The sequence below is a fragment of the Bactrocera tryoni genome, chromosome 4, assembly GCF_016617805.1.
Source record: "Bactrocera tryoni isolate S06 chromosome 4, CSIRO_BtryS06_freeze2, whole genome shotgun sequence".
Classification (NCBI taxonomy): Eukaryota; Metazoa; Arthropoda; class Insecta; order Diptera; family Tephritidae; genus Bactrocera; species Bactrocera tryoni.
The window spans coordinates 65587927-65613762 of NC_052502.1; the positions used below are offsets into that span (position 1 = coordinate 65587927).

General features: G+C 34.5%; 1 protein-coding gene across 2 annotated transcripts in view; it reads left to right on the plus strand.

Annotated features, from left to right (window-relative positions):
* LOC120773381 (protein sprint) overlaps nucleotides 1-25836 on the plus strand; it is a 389939-nt gene that overhangs the window by 349819 nt on the left and 14284 nt on the right. For both annotated transcript variants that reach the window (XM_040102210.1, XM_040102209.1), the window contains exons 5-7: nucleotides 15323-16727; nucleotides 16807-17931; nucleotides 17991-18182. In XM_040102210.1, the coding sequence (XP_039958144.1) occupies nucleotides 15323-16727; nucleotides 16807-17931; nucleotides 17991-18182 (2722 nt within the window). The remainder of the gene's footprint in view (nucleotides 1-15322; nucleotides 16728-16806; nucleotides 17932-17990; nucleotides 18183-25836) is intronic.

Below are 25836 nucleotides of genomic sequence, written 5' to 3' on the forward strand. Positions count from 1 at the left end.
AACGCGCTCTCTTATCGATCGACAAAACTTATTAAACAATCTGGTATTTCGTCTGACATCGGTCTTGCATAGGTCCTGTTACCAATGTTAGGATAATTTGTACTATTAAGAAGCTATGCAGATATATGCCCAACCAAACTCATCCTAATTGCCAACGATGCAAACGATCTTATGCGGCCTACGCTAACTTTGGACGCCATTGCTGCTCAACAACTGGTTACATCGAACGCACAATTTAAAGACTGACGAAGATTTTAACTTCTTAGACAATGTGATATTCAAAAATTCTGGAGACGAAAAGAAAACGCTGTTGATATCAAAAGGCTTGCTGAGTGGCTGTTACTGACGAAAATTTCAAAAAATTCACTCAGTGACTTTGATTGACCGTCAAACGAGATTGAAAGCTAACTCTCTAAAGATATAAAAGGAACATTTTGGGCAGATTGTTATGCATTTTTTTGTCTCTATAAGTGATCAAAATCAAAGCTGGAAATCGAGACTGGGTTTTTTCCTCAATTTAAGGGCTGGTATAGCCCCATGTGGCGCATGAAAAATTAAGCGATTTTCGTAAATTTTTTTTAAAAGAAAGTATTAGATTGAATGTTTCGACGTTCTATGGACGTAATAAAGTATATTTTTAGCTATATTAAAATTTTTTTTTTTACAAAAATATTGAAAAATAACGGAGTTATGTGCTGTCTGCGGAAGTGCCGAAAAAAAGTGCCTCAACTGCTGGCATGATTCCGGTCGAATGAGTAGCTGAAATAAAAAAATTCAAAATGTTTATTAAACTTAACAATATTTTCTATACAATGACTTACGATCTTTGAAAAATATCAAAAATTAAGAAATTGACGTAATTTGGAAAAAAAAAATCGTTTTTTTACGAAAAAATGGTCGTTTTTTACGAAAAAAATTGTCGTGTTTTAATGCCAAATTGACAATTTTCAACCAATCAAAAAGATCGTAGTCCATTGTATAGCATATGTATTCAACTATATTTATATATACTATATTTGAAGTCGATCGGTCAATTTCTCGTTGAGTTATGATGTCAGCAATTTTGATAAATGCCGTTTCGAGAAAAGCGCGTTTAAAGTTTCACTTATATACATATGTTTGCAGCTCTGAGCGCTCACTATTTAGAACGCTGCCATTCAAAAACCATTCAAGATACGACCTTGCCGATTTCACAGGATATTTTTGTATATATAAACTATCGAAAAAGCAAAAAAAATATTTTTTGAAATTGTCACACTGGTATAGCCCCTTAATGCAAACGATAGTCAAATTAGATATATTGAGTTTCAAGTTGCTTACGCATTGACTTTATTAAACGAATGTGAATTATTTTAGCGACCTTTCCACATTCTAAGTCTTCAAAAGATTCTTGAAATTAGCTTTGAAGCTCTTTACAGCTGATTCCCATAAACCACCCATATGAGGAGCGCTTGAAGGTATAAATTGCCGATTGATACCTTGAGGGGCGTACTTTTGTACGATATCAGGGGACACTTGTTTTAAGAAATCCACAAACTGTTTTTCTGTGGCTCGTTGGGTCCTATGAATGTTTTGCCATTATCGCTCATGATTTTGGATGGGAAGCCACGTCGAGCGACGAAGAAAGCAAATGCCGCGAGAAAAGCCTCCGTAGTCAGATTAGTACACAGCTCAAGGTGTATTGGCTTTGTCGCGAAACATACAAAGACAGCCACATAGCTTTTCATGAGAGTGGGAGATCTTAGCATGGACGCCTTTATTGAAAAAAAAATGAAAAGGCCCAGCAAAATCGACACCTGTGGTCGTGAAAGACAGAGCGAATAGGCAGAAATCGCTAACCCAAAAGTATATTTTGAAACAAAGCAAAAATTACATTAGCTTTAAAAACAGTTATGTTAGCTATTTCCATGGTGTTCCTACTGAAGTCATGGTATACAAAACAACCTTCAGCTGCATTTTTGTGCATAGGTATTGCCATTATCGGCTGCACTTTATTGCACATGCCATATATTTAACAGCAATATATGTACACATACAAAGAACCAAGTAAATATGTCCTTGCACTGAAATTGCATTCATATTTGTATTTGCATTTGCTGCCAACGATATGCAAACTCATTAATCTATAAAATATGACCAACAATATCCGTTAAATTAATTACATTCACAACAATCAATACAGTAAATAAATGCGCATTCATTATACAACAGTACATATGCGACTACAAACACAACGATATGCTCGTTATTTCGCAGCCTTCGTGCGTAAATATATTTTATACATACTCTTTTCCGCTCTCAATGCCTGTATGTGCTCGCCACTCAATCGGTGTTGCCACATTAATTCGTTATTTATGCGCCTCCACGGTACTTTTACATAAATTTTGCCAGTCTTTATCGGTTACATTACAAATGTGTTTAATATACACGCACAGCTTTCCACTCCTCTCACAGCATTTGCACAATTGGCGCTTATGAGCGCTCTCACACGCTTGTATTGCCAGCACTTGCCTTCAAATTCACTTATACGCTCTTCCCAACTACGGTTACTTATTGCCTATTTGCTCATCAGTCGGCTGTGATAAGCCACAATGCATTTTAAACCTTCATTATTGTCATGTAGCACTGTTACTGGTCAGCATATAACTCTACCTTCATATATGTATATGTAAGTACTTTAAATATATAAATATACAAACTTACATGTTACTTACATGCTTGATGATCACGGTAATCTTCTCTGTAAGCTTACATTTTCACATTACTTGTATTGACAATGCATTTAATTTGATGTTATCATTGTTGACAGTCTGACGAAAACTGTCACCGACACGCATAGCCACATAATAAGGTTTAAGCTACGAGTATTTGCAACTCAGTATGAGATTCTGTTATGATGGTTGATTTGACTTGTCATAAGCAACAGCAAACCAATTGACTACAATTATAATTATTGAATTACCAAAGACATAACTCCCAAATTGTTGCAATGGCAACTCTTAGTCCCACTACACAGCAAGTCACTTTTACCGAAACGCCAATACATTGAAGGAATTTGTGTGGAAACTAAGTCATATACACCATGCAACTCGTAAGGCCTTGGCGTAATAAAGAGATGAACGATCACCCCTACACGCAATTTTCAGTTAGAATTAACAAAAGGTTCGTACAGAAGTCATAGCATATTTAACAGAAATCCTTGGTCGGCCTATTGGGAAGTAAACCGATAGTTAGATTGTAGCGTTACCAACATACAAGGTGTATTCCAAAGTAAACAGGACTTAGAAAACAGAACAAATGGTTTTTTCGGCAAAATCAATTTATTTTATTCAAAATAGGCTCTTTCTACTTCAATACAGCTGTTTGCACGGTCCAAAAGCATGTCGAACAAGTGTTTTAGCACGTTGGCCGGTATGTTCGCCAGTATGCCGGTGCAAGCCCTTTGAGTGGCCGCTACGTCTGCATAACGCTTTTCTCTCATGGGCAAATGCATTTTTCTGAAAAGGAAGAAGTCGCACGGTACCATATCAGGTGAATACGGAGAGTGGTTAAAGGTTAAAGTGTGATTTTTGGTCAAATAATCGGTCAGAAGCGTCCTTTGAATGTTGGATTCTGAGCAATTTTTGGTCGTCTAGTCAATTTGTGCGGAACAAATCGAGCACACACCTTTCGTAAGCCCAAAAGTTCAGTCAAAATGCAATAAATCGATGTTTTGGAGATGTTCAATTACTTTTCCATGAATTTCAATAATGATTTCGACTGATTTTTGATGAATTCACGCACAGTTTCGATGGAATTTCCGGTGATCACGGATTTTGATTGGCCCACATGTTGATCGTCATTTATGTCCTCACAACCACTTTGAAAACGTTGAAACCACTCGTGCGCTCTGCTACGGGATAGACAATCATCGTAATAAACTTGTTTCATCAATTGAAACGTTTCGGTAAAAGTTTTACCAATTTTAAAACAAAATTTAATGTTGGCTGTTTGTTCGTAGCTCATTTTCGCACAGATAACACAAACATACTGACACTTAAAACGCAATAACTTGACTTCGAATCAATGAAATGTCATGAACTCACTGGACAATCGATAAAGATAGCAGATTCCAACGCACTTGTCAACATATACATAGGTGGCGCCACCAGGGGGCACTAGATTCAAAAAGTCCTTTTCCTTCTTTACTTTGCAACGCCCCTTGTAAAACTAATTACACACTATCATCAACTACCCGCTCTCACAGAGATGAGGGGTTATGTTTATTATATCTCTGTCATAAATTTTGCAGTTAATGCTATGAAAAAACATGACTTCTGATATAAGAAAGAGCAAAGGAAATTCGGGATCTAACTGACTAAACACTTAACCCTTTAAACAGAAAGCAACAGAGCTAACAATTTAACCTAGCAATAGAATATCATTTCCCAAACGTTTCTATTTTTCAAAAGTGTTATCAAAAAAAGTTACCGAAAATTTACATATTTCTTAACTGAGTACGTTTTAAAGAAAAATGTATTTCTTTCCTTTAAATTTGATTTGATTATACATATATTAATGCAATCTTTAACGCTACATTTTTGAATGAACATTAGTACTTTGTCTCGAAATAGATCTACATACATTTCAATCATTTTTTTCAGCGAATATTTTGTGAAGCCTGCAAATAGAGAAATATCCCTAAGACCGAGCAGAGAGGTATGGATGTATGTAGTTAGAAGCAGTACCAAGCCATATTTTATAATTTGGAGTATAATGTGTCGATTGTGGCTTCACGCGACGTTTACTTTGCAGAGATCTTTTTTTTCCAATATTCAAGAACGATATAGTAACCAACTTACTCCAATGATAGACAGTCAGCTATTTATCTATCATCCGAAACTTTGTAGAGTTTTCGATATTTTCACCCATAACTAGCACTTTTGTACCAAACTGTATTCCATGAAGTTCTTCATGCAATGAATGTTCCAAATTTTTTAATACTATTTGTAAACAAGTATTCAGTTATTAGGAAATTTTGGTACTTTAATAGATAAGCCGTCATATAGTACACACAACAAGAGGGCGAATCGAACATGTAACTGGTATAAGGAACTGCCTTGTTTAAATAAAAACAACTGTTATAAAGCAGTAAGAAAATCACAAATAAATTTCAATAAATTTAGATGTAAAAAAATTCTGTTATAAATAAACACAGAAACGATGTCAAATAGAACTGACAAAGCTAAAAATAAACAACTGGTATTAATTACTAAATATGGCATAAGCAGTTTAAAATTAACTGGTATGAGTAAGAAATATTCGCATAATCACAGAATAAACTGGTATAAAGACAACAATCTGATGTAATAAAATAGAAAGAATGGGTATAAATAAATAATTACATAATATGGTATAAATAACTGGTATAAAAAACTAGTATAAATCGTTAAATTTAATAATTATTTTAAAATTAACTGTTGTAAGAAAAAAATAATATCATAATCATAAAAGAAACTGGTATAAGTCAAACATTAAAAAAAAATTATAAGGTAGAAAGAATTGATATAAATAGAGAATTACATAATCACATGTAAAAACTGGTATAAATCATTAAAATTTTATAAATAATTTTAAATTAGCTAGTATAAATAAAAATATCGTTGAAATCACAGAAATAACTGATATAATTTAAGTAGTGACATGGGCAAAAGGAAAAAACTGGTATAAATAAAGAACATTAATAAACTAGAAGTGAATAGAACAAAATATGCTGACATAACTGATCAAACATAAAAAACTGGTATAAACCAATAATTGCATAATACATACAAACAACTTGCATAAGCTAAATATACTAATATATTTACATAACAATATCATAGTAAACTTTTATACCACTTTTTTATACCATTTTATAGCGATGTCCAAATAACTGTTCTTATTAAATTCTACTGGTTGGCTATGTTATTGCTTTCTCGGTTATGAGAACAATGCTCAAAAAGAAAGAACATATACATTACATACGTGGAAAGAAGTAATGAATCGAGAACCATCATTCTTACCTCAAATATACCTTACATTTTACTATCCATACATGCACACGGTACATACCATATCCCCAACGGTCATTTCAACAGCACTTAATGCTACAACATATGATATAAAATAATCACACCATTCTCATTCGCTCAACTAAGCCCCTCGAGCGCATCCTTTGCTCTCCCATCAACATTTCATTAACAAATATTGCAATAGCAATAAATTGTGCAATACTCACAGCGCTGCATAGCTCGTACAATGTATTGCCTTGTTTTGTTAGTTAAAATTACTTGTGTGTTGCATGCAACGCGAACATCAAGCGTGCATTATATTGCAACAATTGCTTTGGTTGGTCGTGGGCAAAACTGCAAATTGCATATTATTTGTGTGCGATAAATTTTCTATACAAATTTAATGTGAGTGGTGCGCGCGAATGTGCAGGTACTCGTACGTACTCGCATATACGCGCACATACTCCTTCAAACATATAAGCAAATATTTAAATAATGAATTTTCAAAAGCGACGAAAACGTTGCCAACATTTCGGTCGTTTGTTTTGTGTATGTAAAATTTAATATTTACTGCTAACGAGCTATTTTGTAATAAACTTACAGAAATTATTTATTTAAAGCATGCAATTTACTTGGAGTGCTTATCGCAGTGCAGCTGGTCTTAAAATTTTACTGTAATTTGGTGGGACTGAAAACGACATAACGGAGTTAGGCAAAATAGTGGTGGAATTTTGCTCTAACCTCCAAATAAAATACCTCGTGTATTGAAATATGAAAACTCTTTTTCCTTCTTATAAATTATGAAACTAAAAGTTTTGAATCTTTAAAATGTAGTTTTGAAGTTTAAAAAATTATTATTGTTGGTTTTACATTTTTTAAAGTCATATTTGTATTTTAGAATAAATATTTCAACCTTTGACTTTGATCAAAATTTTTCAGTTTTGAAGAATAAAAGTTTCGAATCTTGGTATTCTGGTCTAGAAATTTAAAAAAATCGAAATTTTTTTTTTATATTTTCAAAGTTTATCTATTCAAGAATATGAATTTAAACTATTTTCGGAGATATAGACATTTTTCTGACCCGGCATCCAAACTGGTTCGGCAGGAACTAATCGAACAAAAGACTTTACGCGAAACTTTAAACGCGTTTTTTTCAAAACTGACTTTTTCGGAACGATACCCACGATTTCTCAGGTTCTACTGGACCGATTTACTTGAAATTTTTATAGAGTCTTCTTTATAGGCTTGTCTATGGTTGGAACTAGCCCCATCTAAAAACTTTTATTTTTATTATCTTTAAAAAATTCGAAATAGTCAGAAAAAGTGATCAAAACAAACTTTTTTTCAGGCAGTCGCCATTTTGTGAAAAAAATTTTTTCCCACTTTTTCGTAGTTCCGACCATTGCGACATTATACTAGATTAATATTCTATTATTATTGGTTTTACATTTTTTTAATTCATATGTATGTATATGTATTTCAGAATAAATATTTCAAACTTTGATTTTGACTAAAATTTTTGAGTTTTGAAGAATAAAAGTTTCGAATCTTAAGTTTTGAGATTTGACATTTTCTCTAACCTGTAAGGAAAATAAACCATGAACTAAATTGTTTTTGTATTTCAAACATTAATTTCCTACTTAGCTTTGAACTTCATCTGGTGTTGCAAAGGACCAAATTGGTCTATGCGTGGCTTATTGGCCATCAGATGAACCTAACCTAACCTAACTCTGAAGTAATTTTCACTTTTTTAAGTTTTCAAAACATAGTTTTAAATTTTGGAATAAAAAATTTTGTAACTCAAAAGTGAGTTAGAGTTAAGAATTTTAAATTCAGAATTCTTAACTTTATATTTTATTTTATGTTTTATATTTTTTGGTTTTGAATACATCTGAGTAAAAAGTATATATTTTGACTTTGATTTGGAGTTTTGTGATATGTTTTTTGTGTTTTTTTTTTTTAATTACTTATTATAGTTTCAAAACCAATTATATTTTGAGCTATATAAACTCATCACTCACACTCGTTCAGTATCTGTGAGCGCAATATTCAGAAAACGAAATTCGTCTACGCAAATTGTGCAATTGAAAGCTGGAAAATAATTCTTACCTCAAACAATCAATTCGTTCAACTTTTTACAAAAAAATATATGTATAAGGCGTACCCAAAGCTCAGTTAGTTACTATTATTTATGCTTTCTCTCTCAACTCTATTCGGGCTATTTAATTATCCATCCAAACCACCGGCTAAATACTCAGCATTTTCTCAATTCAATACAATTTTCGTTTGTTGCTTCTTTTCTGCTCGAAATTAACTAACAATAATTCAATGCCTGCAGTCGTAATCTTTGCCATTTTGCACAATTAATTTACGCCAAATACCTAGCAGTCAAATACACAAGCCAATATTTTAATTTGTGCTGCTACTGCCCTGCCATTTCCACAGTTGTCCAACGTCGCTATTGTCTAGCAATTTAAATGCACACAACGACACACAGACACTTTCAAAACAGAGAAAAGGAAATGAAGTTGAATGCCAGAATATTTCTATTGTCTTTTGCTGAGATTTCTCACATCGTTAGCGCACGTTTTCCGGTCCTCCACATCGAAATCACAAATTGCATTTCCGGCATAAATACTCAGTAGACCGGCCCGATCAACGACCCACCAGCAGCGCCGGCAAGACAAACTCACAGCGGAGAGCATATTGTGGCACACCCCTGCAATACTTCATTCTGTGACTGATAGTGAAATGTTTGCAGCGCAAAAAATGGACGAAAAATTGTAGAAAACGAACACTTGCATCCGGCGGCTGAGGCGCACAAACAACGTTGGTCAGCCAAAAAATCGAAGTAGACGGAAATTGAATCAATGAAGATAGTAAGCCAATGCAATAAAGACATTCCAGTGTGCAGAAAAATGTGATTGTGGCACGCTTTAAGTGGATATTAAATTTGGCTAGTAGCTGAAGTGTTTTTTGTCGCTACCTAAGGAGGGACTAGAGACAGGAAATGGTCGAAATATAAAAGAAAAATCAGAAAACCAAAGCTACTAGCAGCTAAGTTATGCTCTTGTACTCACATGTAATTGAATTCCGTGCTTCAAAGTGTAGGTAACACAATAAAATTGATCCCAAAAATAGCTTCAAATAACCACACACTAGTGGGTTGACGTGGCGTATGAGTAACATTATTGGTGGAATAGAAATAAGCCACTGCAACTTTGCAACTTAAAAAAAATATATTATTATTATTTAATGTTATTTTACAGCAACAAATATTGTGTTGTGACTTTTTTATCAATCGTGTGATCAACTGCACATATAAATTTTTGAAGTTATGGACTAAATTTAGTCAAGATCTTAAGGAAAAAACCACAAAAAGCAGCTTCCAGCAGCTAGTTATGCACTTCCTCCACATCGAATTGAATTCTGTGCTTAAAATGTAAATAACACAATAAAATTTATTACAAAAGGGGTGAAAATAACCACACAGTAGTAGGTTAGCGTGGCGTATGAGTAACATTTTGCACTTTATACGTTGTATGAAAATTTAAAATTTGTAAAAAAAATTTAATTTTTTATTTATTTGCATGTTATTATTTCACTATATAATTGTGAATAAATGCTATATTTTTAACATTTTTCAATCGGTTAATCAATAGCATGCATTCACCGTATGAAAGAGAGCATTTAAAGGTTATATAGATATAGTATAGATATTTGGGGTCTTACTGGTGAGCTAAAATAGCTGCTCTGCATAGGTTTTGCTATCCTATGTGAAATCAATTATTAAGTTAAGTTACTGCTGTATGAGTTGTTCATCGTTTTGAAAAGTAATATCGCTGGAAAATAAATTTCCGCAGCTGAATATTGCACAAATGTTGCCGACAGTTGATACAAATATGAGCTTTCTAGAACAGTTTTGATAATTTTGCAAGTTTTCGAAACCTCAAGGAGAATTTTTTACTTTTAAACTAAAAACATATTCATTTTGATTGCTTGAGATTACCTTCTTCGCCTATAAGGCACTAAAAGAATTCTGACAGCCAACTTATTTTATATAAATTGATGACATAATTAGTATATGAGGTATTTTATTAAGCGATGAAGTCTTAAGATTTTCTTTTTTGCACATGCTAAAATTATAGAAAAATATGTATGGAATTATGATCTTTGAGAGATTTTATTATTTCTGAGCTTTGTATATTCACTAAGGTCACCTCCTTATTTAGTTAATCCCTATTTAGTGAAGAGGTGAGGGTAATATATACTTGTAGATATATATTAATACTTATTATGTAATACAAATCAGTATTCAGCATCCAAGAGCTACAAGCATCTTTACACCCTTAACTAAACTATTGCCAATGCTCCTAAAGAGCTCATGAATATCACTAAAATTTTAGTTTAAAATACTTGCCATACTTTAGTGCGCTTCTACACATACATTCCACTTACACATACACAATATTCACAGTTATATTAACTCTCCATCACTTTATTATAAACTCGCCGTTCTCACTTTATTTGTCATTCGCTCGCTTGCGGCCAAAAGCGTCTGCAATTCACTTTAAATTGGTCTATGTATGTGTATGTGAGTGTCCAAAAAGTTAACTGTAAACTGCAGCGCATTCGAGCCAAAGCAGGGTTTAATAAATATGCTTAAACTCAAAAATATATACGGTGCACTTGCCTTCGGTTAGCTGGCGCTTTGTAAATGTGTTTGTGCGCATTACTTTTACTGCTGCTGCTTTTAGTTGTTGTTGCTCTCGATAGAGTTGTTGTTATGATGGTATAAATTTCAGTCTGTGACTTTACTTGCGTCGTAAGAGCACTTTACTGAAGCTGTATACTACTGCAACGTGCTAGCTGCCAGTTATGCTGGTTGCTAGTCCATTAAGTAGCATATTTTGTGGCAAATAGAAACTGTACATTTATTTGTTATTTTGTACAGTAGTCGAAAATTTTTTAGATTGTTTGTGTAAATAATTTTTTTTATTTAAAATTTCAGTATTTTTATGTTCGTCAGCTCATAGTGTCGATCCGGAATCGTTTTGTACTTGTTTATTTTCAAAATACTCACGGCAAATAATATTATATACATAATTTAATAATAATATATACAAAATAAATATACAAAATCAGTAAAAGTAGACAAATAGTTAATAATTTGAAACTATTGATGAAGTGACTGGAAAATCAATGAAAATGTTTTTAAAATTTGATTAAATAATATTCAAAGTGTAAATATAATACAAATTAAAAAAAAAACAATGCTAAACGAAATATGAAACATATAAACTAAAAATTATTAAACATAAAAGCAATAAAAAATTTGAAACAAAAAAATTAAAAAATATGAATTATGAATAAAATTTTTTTATTAAAAAACTATAAATATAAAAATAAAAAAATATGAAACAAAAAAAATTAAAAGATATATTTTTTTAAATCGATTTTTTTAATAAAAAATTATTAATATTTTTTCAATCTATGTTTTTTTTCATAAAAACTTAAATAATTAAGTTCTAAAAAATTATATTACCCTAAAAATGGAAAAAAGATTATAATCTTCTCTTAAATATCATAAATGAAAAAAATAATAATTTTATAAAAAAAAATGTTAATAATTTTTCAATTTCAATTTTTTTATCTAAGGGAATATAAAGTTTTTTACATAACTTTTAATCAAAAAATATTTTTCTAAATCGATTTTTTTTAATAAAAATTCTATATTTTTTTTCAATTCATGTTTTTTTTCATAAAAATTTAATCAATTAAGTTCTGAAAACATAATATTACCTAACAATGGAAAAAAGATTATAATCTTTTCTTAAATAACATAAATGAAAAAAATAATAGTTTTATAAAAAAAATGTTAATAATTTTTTAATTTCAATTTTTTTTATCTAAAGGAATATAAAGTTTTTTACATAACTTTTAATCAAAAAATATTTTTTTAAATCGATTTTTTTTAATAAAAAATTCTAAATTTGTTTTCAATTCATGTTTTTTTTCATAAAAATTTAATCAATTAAGTTCTAAAAACATAATATTAACTAACAATGGAAAAAAGATTACAATCTTTTCTTAATTAACATAAATGAAAAAAATAATAGTTTTATAAAAAAAATGCTAATAATTTTTTAATTTCAATTTTTTTTATTCAAAGAAATATAAAGTTTTTTACATAACTTTTAATCAAAAGATATTTTTTTTAAATCGATTTTTTTTAATAAATAATTATTAATTTTTTTTTCAATCTATGTTTTTCAATTTCAACTTTTTTATCTAAAGGAATATAAAGTTTTTTACATAACTTTTGCATTAATATTTAATTTTTTGAATTTCTAGAAACTATTTTAAAGAAAAAGACTGAAATCAGCTAAAATAAAATACTTTACTAGAAATAAAATAAAAAATGTAGAATTGTTCCAAAACTTTATAAAGTTGTTTTTAAGTCAATTTCTCATAACCATTAAATAATTAATTTAAATAGAAATAAAAAAGGCTAACTTTCATGTTTTGTGAGCATTTTTATAAAACTTTAAAGGTTACAAAAGATTCAATATCTTAATTTTGAAAATAAAAAAGTTCATTTAACTTAAAATAAATATAATTTATTTTTTCTTGTCAAAATTTTAAGCAAAAGTAAATGAGTAATGCAAAATATAATATATTTTATTTTTCAAAATTCAAAGTTGTATACTCAATGAATTAAGATACAATGAATTGTAATAAAATCATAAAAAATTAACTATAGCTTGAACAACAAATTTTAATTTTAATATTATATTTTAAGCTAAAGTAATTAAAAACGTTCATTAAAACTTTCAATTCTAAAATTTTACTAAAAAAAAATTAAATTAATTAAATTTTAAACGTGTGTAAATATAAAAAACTTAAAAATAGTAAAAGAATTATATCAGTAATATGAAATTCAAATATTAAAAGAAAAAGTTTTAAATTAATTAATCAAATTCATTAAATTTTTGCAGATAAGTCGCGATTGAGATTGTAAAAGTAAATAAAAAAATTTAGTCAATTTAATTTTTTTTTTAATATTTTAATTTCATATTACTAGATGTTATTCTTTAATATTTGCAAAAAAATTAATTATTCAAATTATTATAAAATATTTAAATTTCTAAAATCCAAAATTGCCTTGCTTGTTTATTGTAAATTAAACTGAATTCCCTTTACTTTTTGCCGCCAACTTAAACGCATTACCCACGACAAACAACAACTGACCATTCATTTGATGTATTTAATGCGAAAGTATTTAACGCCCCCTGGTAATGCATATTAAATCAAATCACATGCAGGCATACACAAATATTGTGACACCAATAGCAACCAACTTCAGCACTTTCTCCTACAACGGAAAAACCAAACACTTTTCCGAGTACTTTTGCTGCCCGCTAGTTGTCTGTAAAGTTTTACAACAACAACAACAATGTGTTAAATAAAATCTCATTTAAATAAGCGAACGCACAAAATTCATAAGCAGTTGGCTGAGCAGTCAGCAACCCAAAGGCGACACATCAATTGCGTTGTTATTGTTGTTGTTGCTTATTATGCTCACTTCAGTGTGACAGACGCACTTGAGCGTTAATTTCGTCGATTTCATTTTCAAAATTCTCCCATACACATACACACTCTTACTCACTCTTTGCGAAATCACTCGATTCCTACACATTACTCATACGCCGCGTAGCACCGAACGAGTGTTAGCAACAGCATGCACGGCACAAGTCTCGACCGGAAGACAAAACAAAAGTTTTCCCCAGCAGCAGTCTCTAGCTGCAATGAAGTGCTGCCCTTACATTTTTGACGTTAGTGTGTGTGTGTGTGTCTGTGTGCGAGTGTGAGCGCGTTAATGTAAATGGCTGCGTACAAAAGACGCGCGCGTCTGAGTGATGAGAATATTTATCATTGTTATTATGATATGAAATTTATGTGCAGATTTTTAACGCAACATTAAATCTGAGCTGCTGTTGGCGGGTGTGATTTGTGCGACAGTTGGAGAAGGAAAAAGAAAAGGAAGGTAGTGACTTTTACAGCAGCAAATATCTAAGAAAGCAACCGTTGTTTGGCAGATAATGCATCAAAGATATTTAGAAACAAGGAAAAAACTGTTACACCAAAGTTTTAATACCCTTCACAAATATAAAATATTCCTTAGAAAAACTTGATTTTGATTCGTCAGTTTATATGGCAGCTATACGCTATAGTGGTCCGATCTGAACAATTTCTGTGGAGATTACACCACTACCATAGGCAATAGCCCACGCCAAAATTGGGCAAGATATGTCGTCAAATGAAAAAGTTTCCCATACAAACGCCAGATTTAGATTGTTCAGTTTACATGGCAGCTATATGCAATGGTGCTCCAATCTGGACAATTTCTTCGGAGATTGCACCATTTCTTTAGACAAAAGTCCATGCCAATTTATTTGCAGATAATTTGTCAAATGAAAAAAGTTTTCCTACAAGCACTTGATTACGGTCGATCAGTCTGTATGGCAGCTGTCGGCGGTTTCATCAAATGAGCAACTTCTTGGTAAAAGAATGATGTCTGCAAAATTTCAGAACGATATCTCATAAACTGACAGACGGACGAACGGACAGATAGACATCAGTTCGCCATGCTGATCAGTTATACTATAATGGGTTGTCAAAAAAGTCTTGCGGTATTTTCGCTAGTTGGCGCTGAAAGCGCGTAGTTCTAGTTTTATCCGTCGCATCGGGTCATGCTATACCTTTTTGGAAAGCTCAAAATATATATTTTATAGGATCCCCGATGTTTCCTTCTGGGTGTATCAACCTTCGTGGTTTAGGGTATAAAAGGTAAAGTAATGCTGAAAGTCAGGATCTTTAGCCATAATACAGCAACCTCTCGCATTTTTATAAAGTAAATGAATGGCAAACTCAAATTTATATTCATTATCCGGCGGGTTCACATACATATTTTAAGAGTTATGCCAAATTAGGCATACTTCTCAACCGTTTATCAATTTTTATTCCACACATTGCTGAAAATACTAAGCACGGTCCAAGAGATACATGTCTTAATCAATTCATAGATGCATCTTCAACCTTAGTTTTTTAACAAACAACAGGTAGCTAAAGAAACTGTTACATGTCTCGAGATTACAAATATTTCAGGAAATGGCTTTTATGCAGTTCTCGTTTTCCCACTTTTGCTATTCATCTTGATTTTTTCCTCTATACAATAAAATCTCAACACTATATATCACGAACTCACTACCGTATCCTCTCTTTTGCAGAATTTCATTGTGCGCGGCTCCAGTCAACCCAACACTATGGCCGTTTCGGTGCGTCTGCCTCCGGACACTGGTCCCTACATTGAACACTATTTGATACAATCAAACGACGGCATATTGAGCTTGGAGAGCTCGCGTTTCACATTCGATTCGATACCGGCACTGATCGCACACTATGCACAATGCTGCGATGAGCTGCCGGTACAATTAGTACTGCCACGCGCTTTGCGCGAAGTTAAAAATCGCCAACAACTCTCATCACTGGCGCTCTTGGGTCAGGAGTTCTGGCGTTATCCGATGTCTTGCCCGAAGCCACAAGAGTCAGAGGCTAATCTACTCGATGCTAAATCACCAAACTCATTGACAGAGACCAGCGGCTTGGGCACAACGGTCTTCAGTAGCAATTCTGCCGCACCACAATCGTCTAAGATCTTCAGTCCAACCAGTAATCTGGCCGGTCTTTTCAGTCAGGCCGGCACGCCATCGGATACCACTTCGAGCATGAGTTCTTTCACTACAAGCGGTGGTCCACAAATGCAGCTAATGAGTCCCGAATCGGTGGACTCAGTAATATTAACAATGTCACCGGTAGACGTTAATAATCATTGTAACGGCAATGCTACTTTAACGGCTGATAGTGCATCGGCTACGAATGGCAATCTCAGCACTTTTAAATCGAATAATATTCTGCCGGTAACAGCTAAAGGTATTAAAATGAACGCAGATAATGGCATACGGCCACGACGTCCCAAGCCACCGAACACGCTGAATTTAGACCTGCGCAAACCGCCGGCACCACCTTTGCGTTGCTTTAAGCCACTCACACCCAGCAGCCCACTACCATCGGAACATGGCTTGAGCGCGGCCAATAATTTCACGGTGACCACCACAGTCACATTTTCAATGGAGAACAATAACTCACCACATTTTGTCGAGGTAACCACGCCAGCGGCAGCAAATAACATGATCACACCAAGCGCGCTCAACTCGAACGCAACTTTCCAAACATTCTCGAAACGTCTCTCACCGGAGGGCGAATGCAAAGACACGCTCTCTTCACAGGGTTCTTCGAATGGCAGTCGCTGGCAATCGCAGAGCAGCAAAGACTCGAATCACAGCCAAAGGAAGATACTATCACCATGCTCGGCCAGCACACCAACCAGCGCTATGGGCAGCAGCGGCAGCAGCAAATCACGACGCACCAAAATGCGCAAAGAATCCCAACACTACAAAGAGTCGGACATATTGGAAAGCCCACAAATATATTGCCGCAGCGCGTTGGGCGATAAAATTAGCGACTATGAAGATCTATGGACACAAGAATCCAACGAACGTACTGGCCTGCTCACGAGTTTTAAACCCACCGAAGGTGCACAAGGAAAGCGTCCGGATCTGCTCGCCGAAACACGTAATGCTTAAATTACTTACAAATATATATAGTACATAAGTAGTTGAAATTGATTCACAAATTTCACTTTTATTTACAGCCACAATTACTTCCCTAAGCGCCAACTTGCTCTCACCTGCCAATTCCACTGCCAACTCCGCCAGTCCGCCACGCAATGGTGATGCCTCGCCCACGCCCACTGCCGATGCCGATGCTTGCGATACCCAGCAACTGATACAATTCTCTGCCGATGCACAGCCACGTTCGCGTGCTGGCCTACTCTTGCCCGGACTGATGAGCCAATCGCTCTCCGAAGATCAATTCAAGGTTTGCGAACCGACTGAAGGCGACACTACACCGACCGCAGACACGCCTGCCTCACGCAGCAAACAAGGTAGTCCCTTCTATGCTGAACCAGCGGATGCACTGCGTGAAGCCGGTCTCACAACTGCCAGCATACTGCGTCGCTCTCAACGTGGTCCGCTCTTGCCAGCAAACCATCGGCATTCCGAACCGCCTAAAAGCGGTCTAGCGCGCACACCTATGTGTCCGTTGTTGATACCCAAAGAGTTCGATAAAATCGCTGGCAGTCTTGATGAGTTGAAGAAAAAGCAACAACAACAACAGCAACCGCAGGCGCAGCAAGCACCAGCACAACAACAGCCGACAAAACGGGCACGTGGCCGTTTTGACCAATGGCAATTGGATAGCAGTTGGGAATTTGTGCGCAAACAAGATGGCGATGGTGATTATGATGAGAACGCAGCTGAGCATAATCCCAATAACAATTATGGTGATTACGATACTGAGGAACAGTGGCGTCAGCAGCCAACAAGTACGCAGGAAAAAGAGAATTCATTGGGCCGTGAGGCCAACAAGGAAAATAAGCATAAACCGTTAACTGTACATCAAATAATTGCAAAACACTTTCCCGATTTAAATCTACCCGAGCTAATACATTGCTCTACTCCGCCACAACAAGCATATCTACAACAACAACATAACGGCCAAAATGGGCAAAAGCAATTAAACGAACATCACGGCAGCCAGAAATCTTTCGACAGTCAGACTGGTAGTCGCCTCTCGTCCTACGACAATGTCGGCGGCACATATTCTTTTTGCCAGTCGTATTGCAACGGCATTGATTCGGCGCAATCGGATGATGGTACAGTGTTCTCGGAACCGTGGGACTCATCGCAATGGGACTCCATCAATCCACAGGATGGTGAGTCTGCTTACTTACGATATTCTTAAACATCCTAACCCTTTCAAATATTGCTTTAGATGCCACCATCACTTCGGACACCATACACTTTTCGAAATGTCGACCCGTCGTCTCAGAAGATGATACCATAATTGAAGAATTGAGCACCAAAGAAAGTAATCAAGACACATTGAAAGCAAAGAAGTCGAATAGCAGGCAAAAGGTCGCAACAATTTTACGGAACCCAAGCATGCGAGATCGCGAAATTTTGCGTAAGTACCAATTTTATTTATTATTTTGAAATAAGACAGGGCAGTACAAGAGGAACAATTAAATATTTATCGAGCGCAATAAGTTCCAAGCAGGGATCACTCTACGTCTTTAATTTGGAACATGTCATGCCATCGTTCTTTAGTTATACGATTTCTCTACAAATTTGCGAGACGTTGAATGGAACTAATAAAATTCTAGAGATGAGGGACACATAAAACTATAAGCAAGCATCAATCTTATCCGGAAGTAACCACGATTTTGGTACAATAAACTGTTACAAAACAGCATTGTGGACCAAATGTTAAATATAATAACCAAAAATCGAGAAATTGCAAATTATCTACAAATTTATGTATACCTAGGGACCTCTAGCTTCTTGATCTCTGATGAATAGACCATAATAAACAGTTTTTATTGGCTACAGTTCACATTTTTATATGTTTGAGATAACCGAATTCAAGCTTTTCTAATTATGTTCCCATATAGACTGCCATAAAAAAGCTTGGTACCACCTGTCGCCACATCTACTATAAATGCAAACTAAATACTCGTATAGAAAATTTATTTTTAACTACCTACCTGCGCCAGACGGTTTTCTTTTATGCCATAGCCTAATTTCTTGAACAATGGCTCTACACTTTTCGTAGGTCTCTTCTTTTGCCAGTCACATTACGTACACAAACTCTATCGGAGGCTTCTGTGGAGGGGACGTGGTTTTTGACGTGGGTTCTTGACGATTTTGACGATGTTGGAGTATCGTCAAGAATCTGGTTGAGATCGTCGCTGTGGACTCAGTCAATACCATGTTTTCTTGGAGAGTGTTCGCGCTCTTTTGTGACATTTTTGTTACATAAGTCCTCATGGGAAATTGTATTCGGGGCCACTCAGGAGCTAATCAGAAGTTCTCTCAACTGAACCAAGACGGCCAATTTAATGGTCCCATACTTAGAACGTACTTGAAGACTTATCAGGTCAGACAGAAACAATTGGGACTTGCTTACTAAAGTAGCATAATACCACTTTCTCCAGCCCGAAAGCAAATGTGGATATTCAGTATATCTAAATCAGAATCTTAATGGTCCCAATCCTGATGATCACTAATTTCTACAAATACCACCATCTATTGGGTAGGTATTCTCGCGAGACAGCCCTTTTAGGGTAGTGGATGCTTATTACGGCCAATGGGGGAATCTGTTCATCTCGTGACTGAAGATTCATGGAATGTTTGAGGTTTTTTAAGCCGAACCATCCTCTTCTGTCAATCTAAATCAGTGGTTGCTTTTTAGGTATACACTGCTAACTTAAGATCTTCCGCCTACCACAGTTCGCCAAGCTGCAGCACTTGGTGGCTGAGCTCAGCCACGCCAGAGATGGCTCCGTGCGACTTTTTCGTAGTTCCAAACAAAGAGAGCGTAAAAGGGCCGTCATACAAGATAAATGAAAATCGCTGAAAGAGCTTATCTCAAAAATCAAGTTAAAAAATGTTTCAACGATTGGAAAAAGTGGTGGCATTAGTCCATAATATCAAATGGGAACTATTTTGAAGATGATAGAATGTAGTAGAATTAATAAATATTTTTTCAGAACACGAAAATTCTTGTATTTTTTAGAACACATCTCGTAATCATACCTCAGACTGCTGAAAACGAAAAATATTTTGTATTCTAACTGTGCTTTTTGAAGCTAGTACCTTAAGTAGATAATTTACACTAATTAAATTTAGCAAACGTTTCAGACAGCTCATTAATTGAGTGGATTAGTAATTATCATTATTGTTCTAGGCAATTTCTAAATTGATCCAATTCAGTGACTCTCTAAAAAACTTATTTAATAATAAAAATAGGCCATTTGCTGACCCAATTGGCGTGCTACCTAGAACACTTATTTAATCTTACGTTTATTTAACATGTCTACTAAATATCATAAGGTGATCCATATCAAAGTTCCGAAACTTCAAATTTAATGGGGCATATTACTATTCGAAACAACATTCTTTGACATTTATTTTTTGAAGACTTCCTCTTTCAAATGTTGACCGCGGTTACGTGTCATCCGTTGAGTTCAATTTGCTACGAAACGAAGCGGGACTGTCCGAACAGACTTTAGATTTTACATATCCCCACACGAAAAAGTCTAACGGTGTGATATCACACGATCTTTGTGGCCAATCGACCCACGCAAAACGTGAAATTATCTGCTCACCGAAGTGTTCCCTCAATAATCCCATTGATTTATGCGATGTGTGGAAAGTAGCCCCGTCTTGTTGAACCAAATGCCGCCAAGATCACGAGCTTCAATTGCAGGCATCAAATAGTCGGTTATCATGAGGCGATAACGGTCACCATTGACAAACCACGACAAACAGTATTTTTTCTGGACAAAATTGCAGATCTTCAAACTTCTCAGCTTGCTCTTCATTCCACTTGCGGCAATTTTGCCTGTAAAAATTTGGCTTGAAAACGACGGAATTTCTTGGAATTGTACGCTTTCAATTTAAGAACTCAACGTAAAATGCGCCAAGTTGTTTCATGCGTCAGTTCTAGTTGCTGCGCACTGTTTCTTACTGCATGCTGGACGTGGTCTATTCTGACGAATATTATCCAATAATGAATGCTGGATCTCAAGACGGGTGATGGTTGGTTTCACGAAAAGTACGCTCAGTAGACCGATTATGTTGATCATAAGTTGAGATAAGTTGGGTTGTAAACAGCATAAATGTTTCTACGATGAATTGGCAAACAATACTGCTCAAAACTCATGATAGCTGACACGACTCACGCATGATCTGTCAAAAAAGGCTACTAAAAAAAGTATCTCTACTTGGATCACTCGTTACTTGTTTGAAAATAAAATAAAAGGTGTTATTATCAATTTCTTTTTTATTATACATATGTATTATATAAGAATCAAGAACAGCTGTTGACAAACGTCGAACTCACTTCTTAATTGCCGCAGCTAATTGACTTGCTTGAATATGGCTTTGGCAATTATACTAAGAAATGAATGGGCATTCAGGCTGCTTTTTAATGAAGTGTCCGCTGGTCATATTAAGTATAGCGGCGCGCTCCTATTTAATAACCCTTTACTGAAAAGGAAAAATATTATATACATATAATGGGTTGTCAAAAAAGTCTTGCGGTATTTTTATTGCATTTTTTTTTTATTGAAGTTGAAATGAATTCTTGATCAATCATGCCCAGCTCTTGACCGATGCTACGGCTGCTACTATGCCGGTCTCTTTCGGCCAATTCAGCGATTTTATCGCAATTTTCGACGACAGGCCTTCCGGAGCGTGACACATCTTCGACCAACTCTACACCAGAACGAAAACGTTGAAACCATCGTTGTGCGGTGGAAAAGGAAACTGTATCGGGTCCATAAACTGCACAAATTTTATTGGCGGCTTGAGATGCATTTTTGCCTTTATCGTAGTAGTACTGTAAAATATGCCGTATTCTCTCTTTATTTTGCTCCATGTTTGCGACGCTATAACTCACGAACGACTTAAAAGAAACAACAATCAATCAAACACGTGTTAGCGCGTGAAATGAGCTTTCCAAAAAGGTATAGCATGACCCGATGCGACGAATACAACTAGAACTACGCGCTTTCAGCGACAACTAGCGAAAATACCGCAAGACTTTTTTGACAACCTAATATGTATGTTTTACATCGAAGTCGCCGATTTAAGGATTATTTAATTTTATTTGACGAAAATTATTTTGCTCCACTTTCCCGGAACAACCATTCAGTTTTGACCATGAAAGTAAATAATTAATTATTGATTAGATTTAAGTGCATGTGCACTTAACTAAAAATAAATATGTATATACAAATTCGGGAGTGTGAGAAATTCGTACGCGCTATGCAAATATGCATATTTGCACTTCTCATCCATATGCCACGCTTAATTTCGAGATTTGAAAATCCGGAAACTCAATGCGTATTGATAAAAGCCAAGTCGCTCTTTCGGCAACTCCAGCTCCAACAAGAACAACAATGTGAACGAAGCGCCTACAGCAGCGCTGTCGTGCAAATATTAGTTCCGCATTTTCGACTGTGCGCTCACCAGATTGTCACCGCTTGGCGTGACCGCGGCATTGTTGACGCCCGCCGTGACCTAAAATTAGAATTGCATATTTACAACATGCGCACACACACAGAGATATTCTCTTCTAGTACTTGTAGTTTGTGTACTTTTGTGCTATCACTTCGAAAATAATTACGCACTGACTAACTCGCTCCGCAAGGCGCTAGTGTGCGCTGAATGGAGTGTCAGCGCGGGCGGCTGCCGCGTCATCGCCGTCTTCGTTGTGCGTTGTCCGCGTTGCCGTCTGTCTGCGTCTGATAATGCTGCGCTGGGCGCACGCCACACTGACATTCGTCAACAATGTCTCGTTTTCATCTCAACTTTGAAGCAAAGTAATAAAACAAACAACAACAATCATATATAAGTAAATGCCGCATGCGCTTTTGAAATATAGTGGTGTTTTTGCTGTTCGTCTTGCACCCGCCGCTTCTAATCGGTTTTTATCAGCGCTAAGGGTATTGCGACGCAAAAATTACTCGAGTCAGCCTTTGTGCGCTGCATTTGGTTTGCCGCATACATATGTACGCGTATGCTTTCTAAGTAGTTGTGCCGTATTCGCGTCAATCGTGCCTCAAGCACGCATGTGTTTAGAAGCAGCAATGCTTTCGTCAACATTTTCATATTTTTTATTCGAAAATTTATTTACTTTTATTTCTATTAATGGTTCTGCTAATTATTAGCTTAACATTGAGCGCGTCTGTTGTTGTAATTGTTGCATGTTGCTTTTGTTTCTTGCCTTTTTTGAGTGTACTCTAGTTGGAAGTAGTTAGTTTGCTGTCATTTACTCTTGCAAATGTAAAGAAAGGAAATTCAATGATTATCTAAGGCGCACTCGCACTTTGCGGAACCGGTTAGAACTGGTATGCGCTTGAGTTGGAAGCGGTTAAAGTAAATGAGAGAGATTAGAAGTTATAGAATTGTAGGACCTTAGAAGTGAACTTTGGTACGCCTGCATTATTTTTATTTTTATTTGTATTATTATAATTTTATTTTTTGTTTTAAAGTGATAATAGTAAAAATTCTAATAACTATGTCTTCGCAAGGGGTGTTTCAATAGGTTTGGTTTTATTTATACATATTTGCTATTTAATAGTCGTTTTTAAATTATCATAAGTACTTTCGGCGGTAAGGTGTCTGTTCCGTTAAGAAGCCATCACACTCTGAGGATTGCTAGTTATTTTCAGAAATTTTCCAGATCTCAGATTTTTCCTCCACCTAAATTTCGCAGTTTTATTTTATTTTACGCAAAGTTTCTTGTAAAAGGATTGTCATTTATTACTTATTCGGCGGGACCACACCCTTTACGATGAATACATAACAGCTTCAGGGACAGTGGCTGCAGAGGGGACGCTTAAAGTCAAGCCAAGCGCATTATTGGCGCGAATTTACGCTAGCCTCGGCTCTGAGCGTTCATGACGACATTAAAGATATAAAGAGCCTAATACTCTCAAAGTTTTAGGAAGAATCTTAAGGTAGCATCCATATTTTTCTTTTAACAGTCTTTATAAATATTGAATACTCGCTTATGTCGTACTTTTAATTGTTAATAATGTTACATAATAAAAATTTGTTTCGATTCTGGTCTTTGAAATTTGATAACTCAACCGCCATAGTCCATGGTATTAACAGCATAACTCGGGATCGAAACGCGGCCGAAGCAAAGCGTTAAAGAAATGAAAAACAAGAACTTCGGGTTATTAACTTGGGTTGCGCCGAAGCTAGAATAACCTTTGAATAACCTTCACAAAAAAATTATATGCAAGAACTTGATTCCGATTGTTCAATTTGTATGGCAGCTGTATGTAATAGTGGTCCGATATCGGCAGTTCCGACAAATGAGCAGCTTCTTTCAAAAGAAAATGACGTTTGCAAAATTTCAAAACGATATCTTAAAAACTGAGGGACTTGTTCGTATATATACAGACGCTCAGACAGATAGACGGGCATGGCAGGTTATTTTCTAAGATAATAATGTAATATCCAAAGAAATTGTTCAGATCGGATTACTATAACATATAGCTTCTATACTAACTGAACGATCGGAATCTAGTGCTGGTATTGAAAACTTTTGCATTTGACAAGATATATTCACGAAATTTGACGTGCTTAAGGTAATAATATAATCTCCGAAAAAATTGTTCAGATCGCCTTACTATAGCATATAGCTTCCATACAAACTGAACACATAGTTACAAAAAGAAATGCACCTGTGAAGGGTATATTAGCTTCGGTGCAGCCGAAGTTAACGTTTTTTCTTGTTATTATATTATTTATGATGCGTCAGTCATTCAACGGATCTTTTTTTATTTCGACTTTTGTTCCTACGTGTGTTCTGCAGAAGGAACTTAAATTATCCAAAAGGCAGACAATGACGAAATTCCGTAGACTCATCGCATTTATTAGCCATTTATTCCAAATAATTACTATTTTAAGACAAAAACAAATATTTATAAAATATATTTGTTCCAACCAAGTGAAGTCGTATGTAAATATATAAGACTCACACAATTTGTCGCCAATATATATGAATGTATATAGCAAATAAATTCGTAAAAGTACTACTTATTCTTATAATATAAATTCGCACATGCGGCTATCAGATTTCGTAAGTCTGCGACAATAGGCATCGTGTGGTGCCGCTAAACCTCGTGTACTCGTATTTGCTCTAAATCTCATCCGTTTCAAAAGTGTGTCAACATCACATATTAAACTTCACATATAATTATTCAATGAAATCAGTTTTATAATTAATTATTGATTCACACATTTAACTAACTAAATATGTATTTATGTGTGTGCAACAAAGTAACAATTTGCTATAATCATAATTAACTAAGAAAATAAGAAGAGCAAACTCTGACACTTTTATTTTTTATTGTTTCGAAAAGACCTTGCATTTTAGCGACGCGTGTGCGTACTTGTTTACGTACATATGTATGTACATACCACCGTTGCACTCAATAATATGCATCTAAGCTGTGTGAGAATAATAATAAGTTGAAGCGAATATACTATGTATGTATGTGTATGAATGCACAAGAGTTTTACTAAACCACACTGTTATCAGCTGCCAGAACCAAACAGCGTTTAATTATAAGTATGTCTCATGAAATCACTTAAAATTCAATTAAAAGTTGATAATGCCTTTCTATGAAAAATAAATAAACTATTTGTATATTTAAAAATTAAATTGAATAAGTAAATTAAAGTTACAAAAATAGTATTGCATTAATATTAAAATTAAAATTAAAATTAAATAAAAAACAAAAGTTAAATTAAAATTAAAATTGCATTAAAATTAAAACTAAAAATAAATTTAAAATTAAAATAATTATAACATTTAAACTAAAATCAAACTTAAAATAAAACTAAAAAGGTTAAAATTTAAATTATTTTTCAAATTAAATTGAAACTAAAAATTAAATTCAGAAACAATGATTAAAAGTTGAAATAAAAGCAAAACTAAATTAAAATTAAAATTAAAAATAAAATTAAATAAAAATAAAAACTAAATTAAACTAATTATAATTGAAAACTAAATTAAACTTAAAATAGATTGGAAC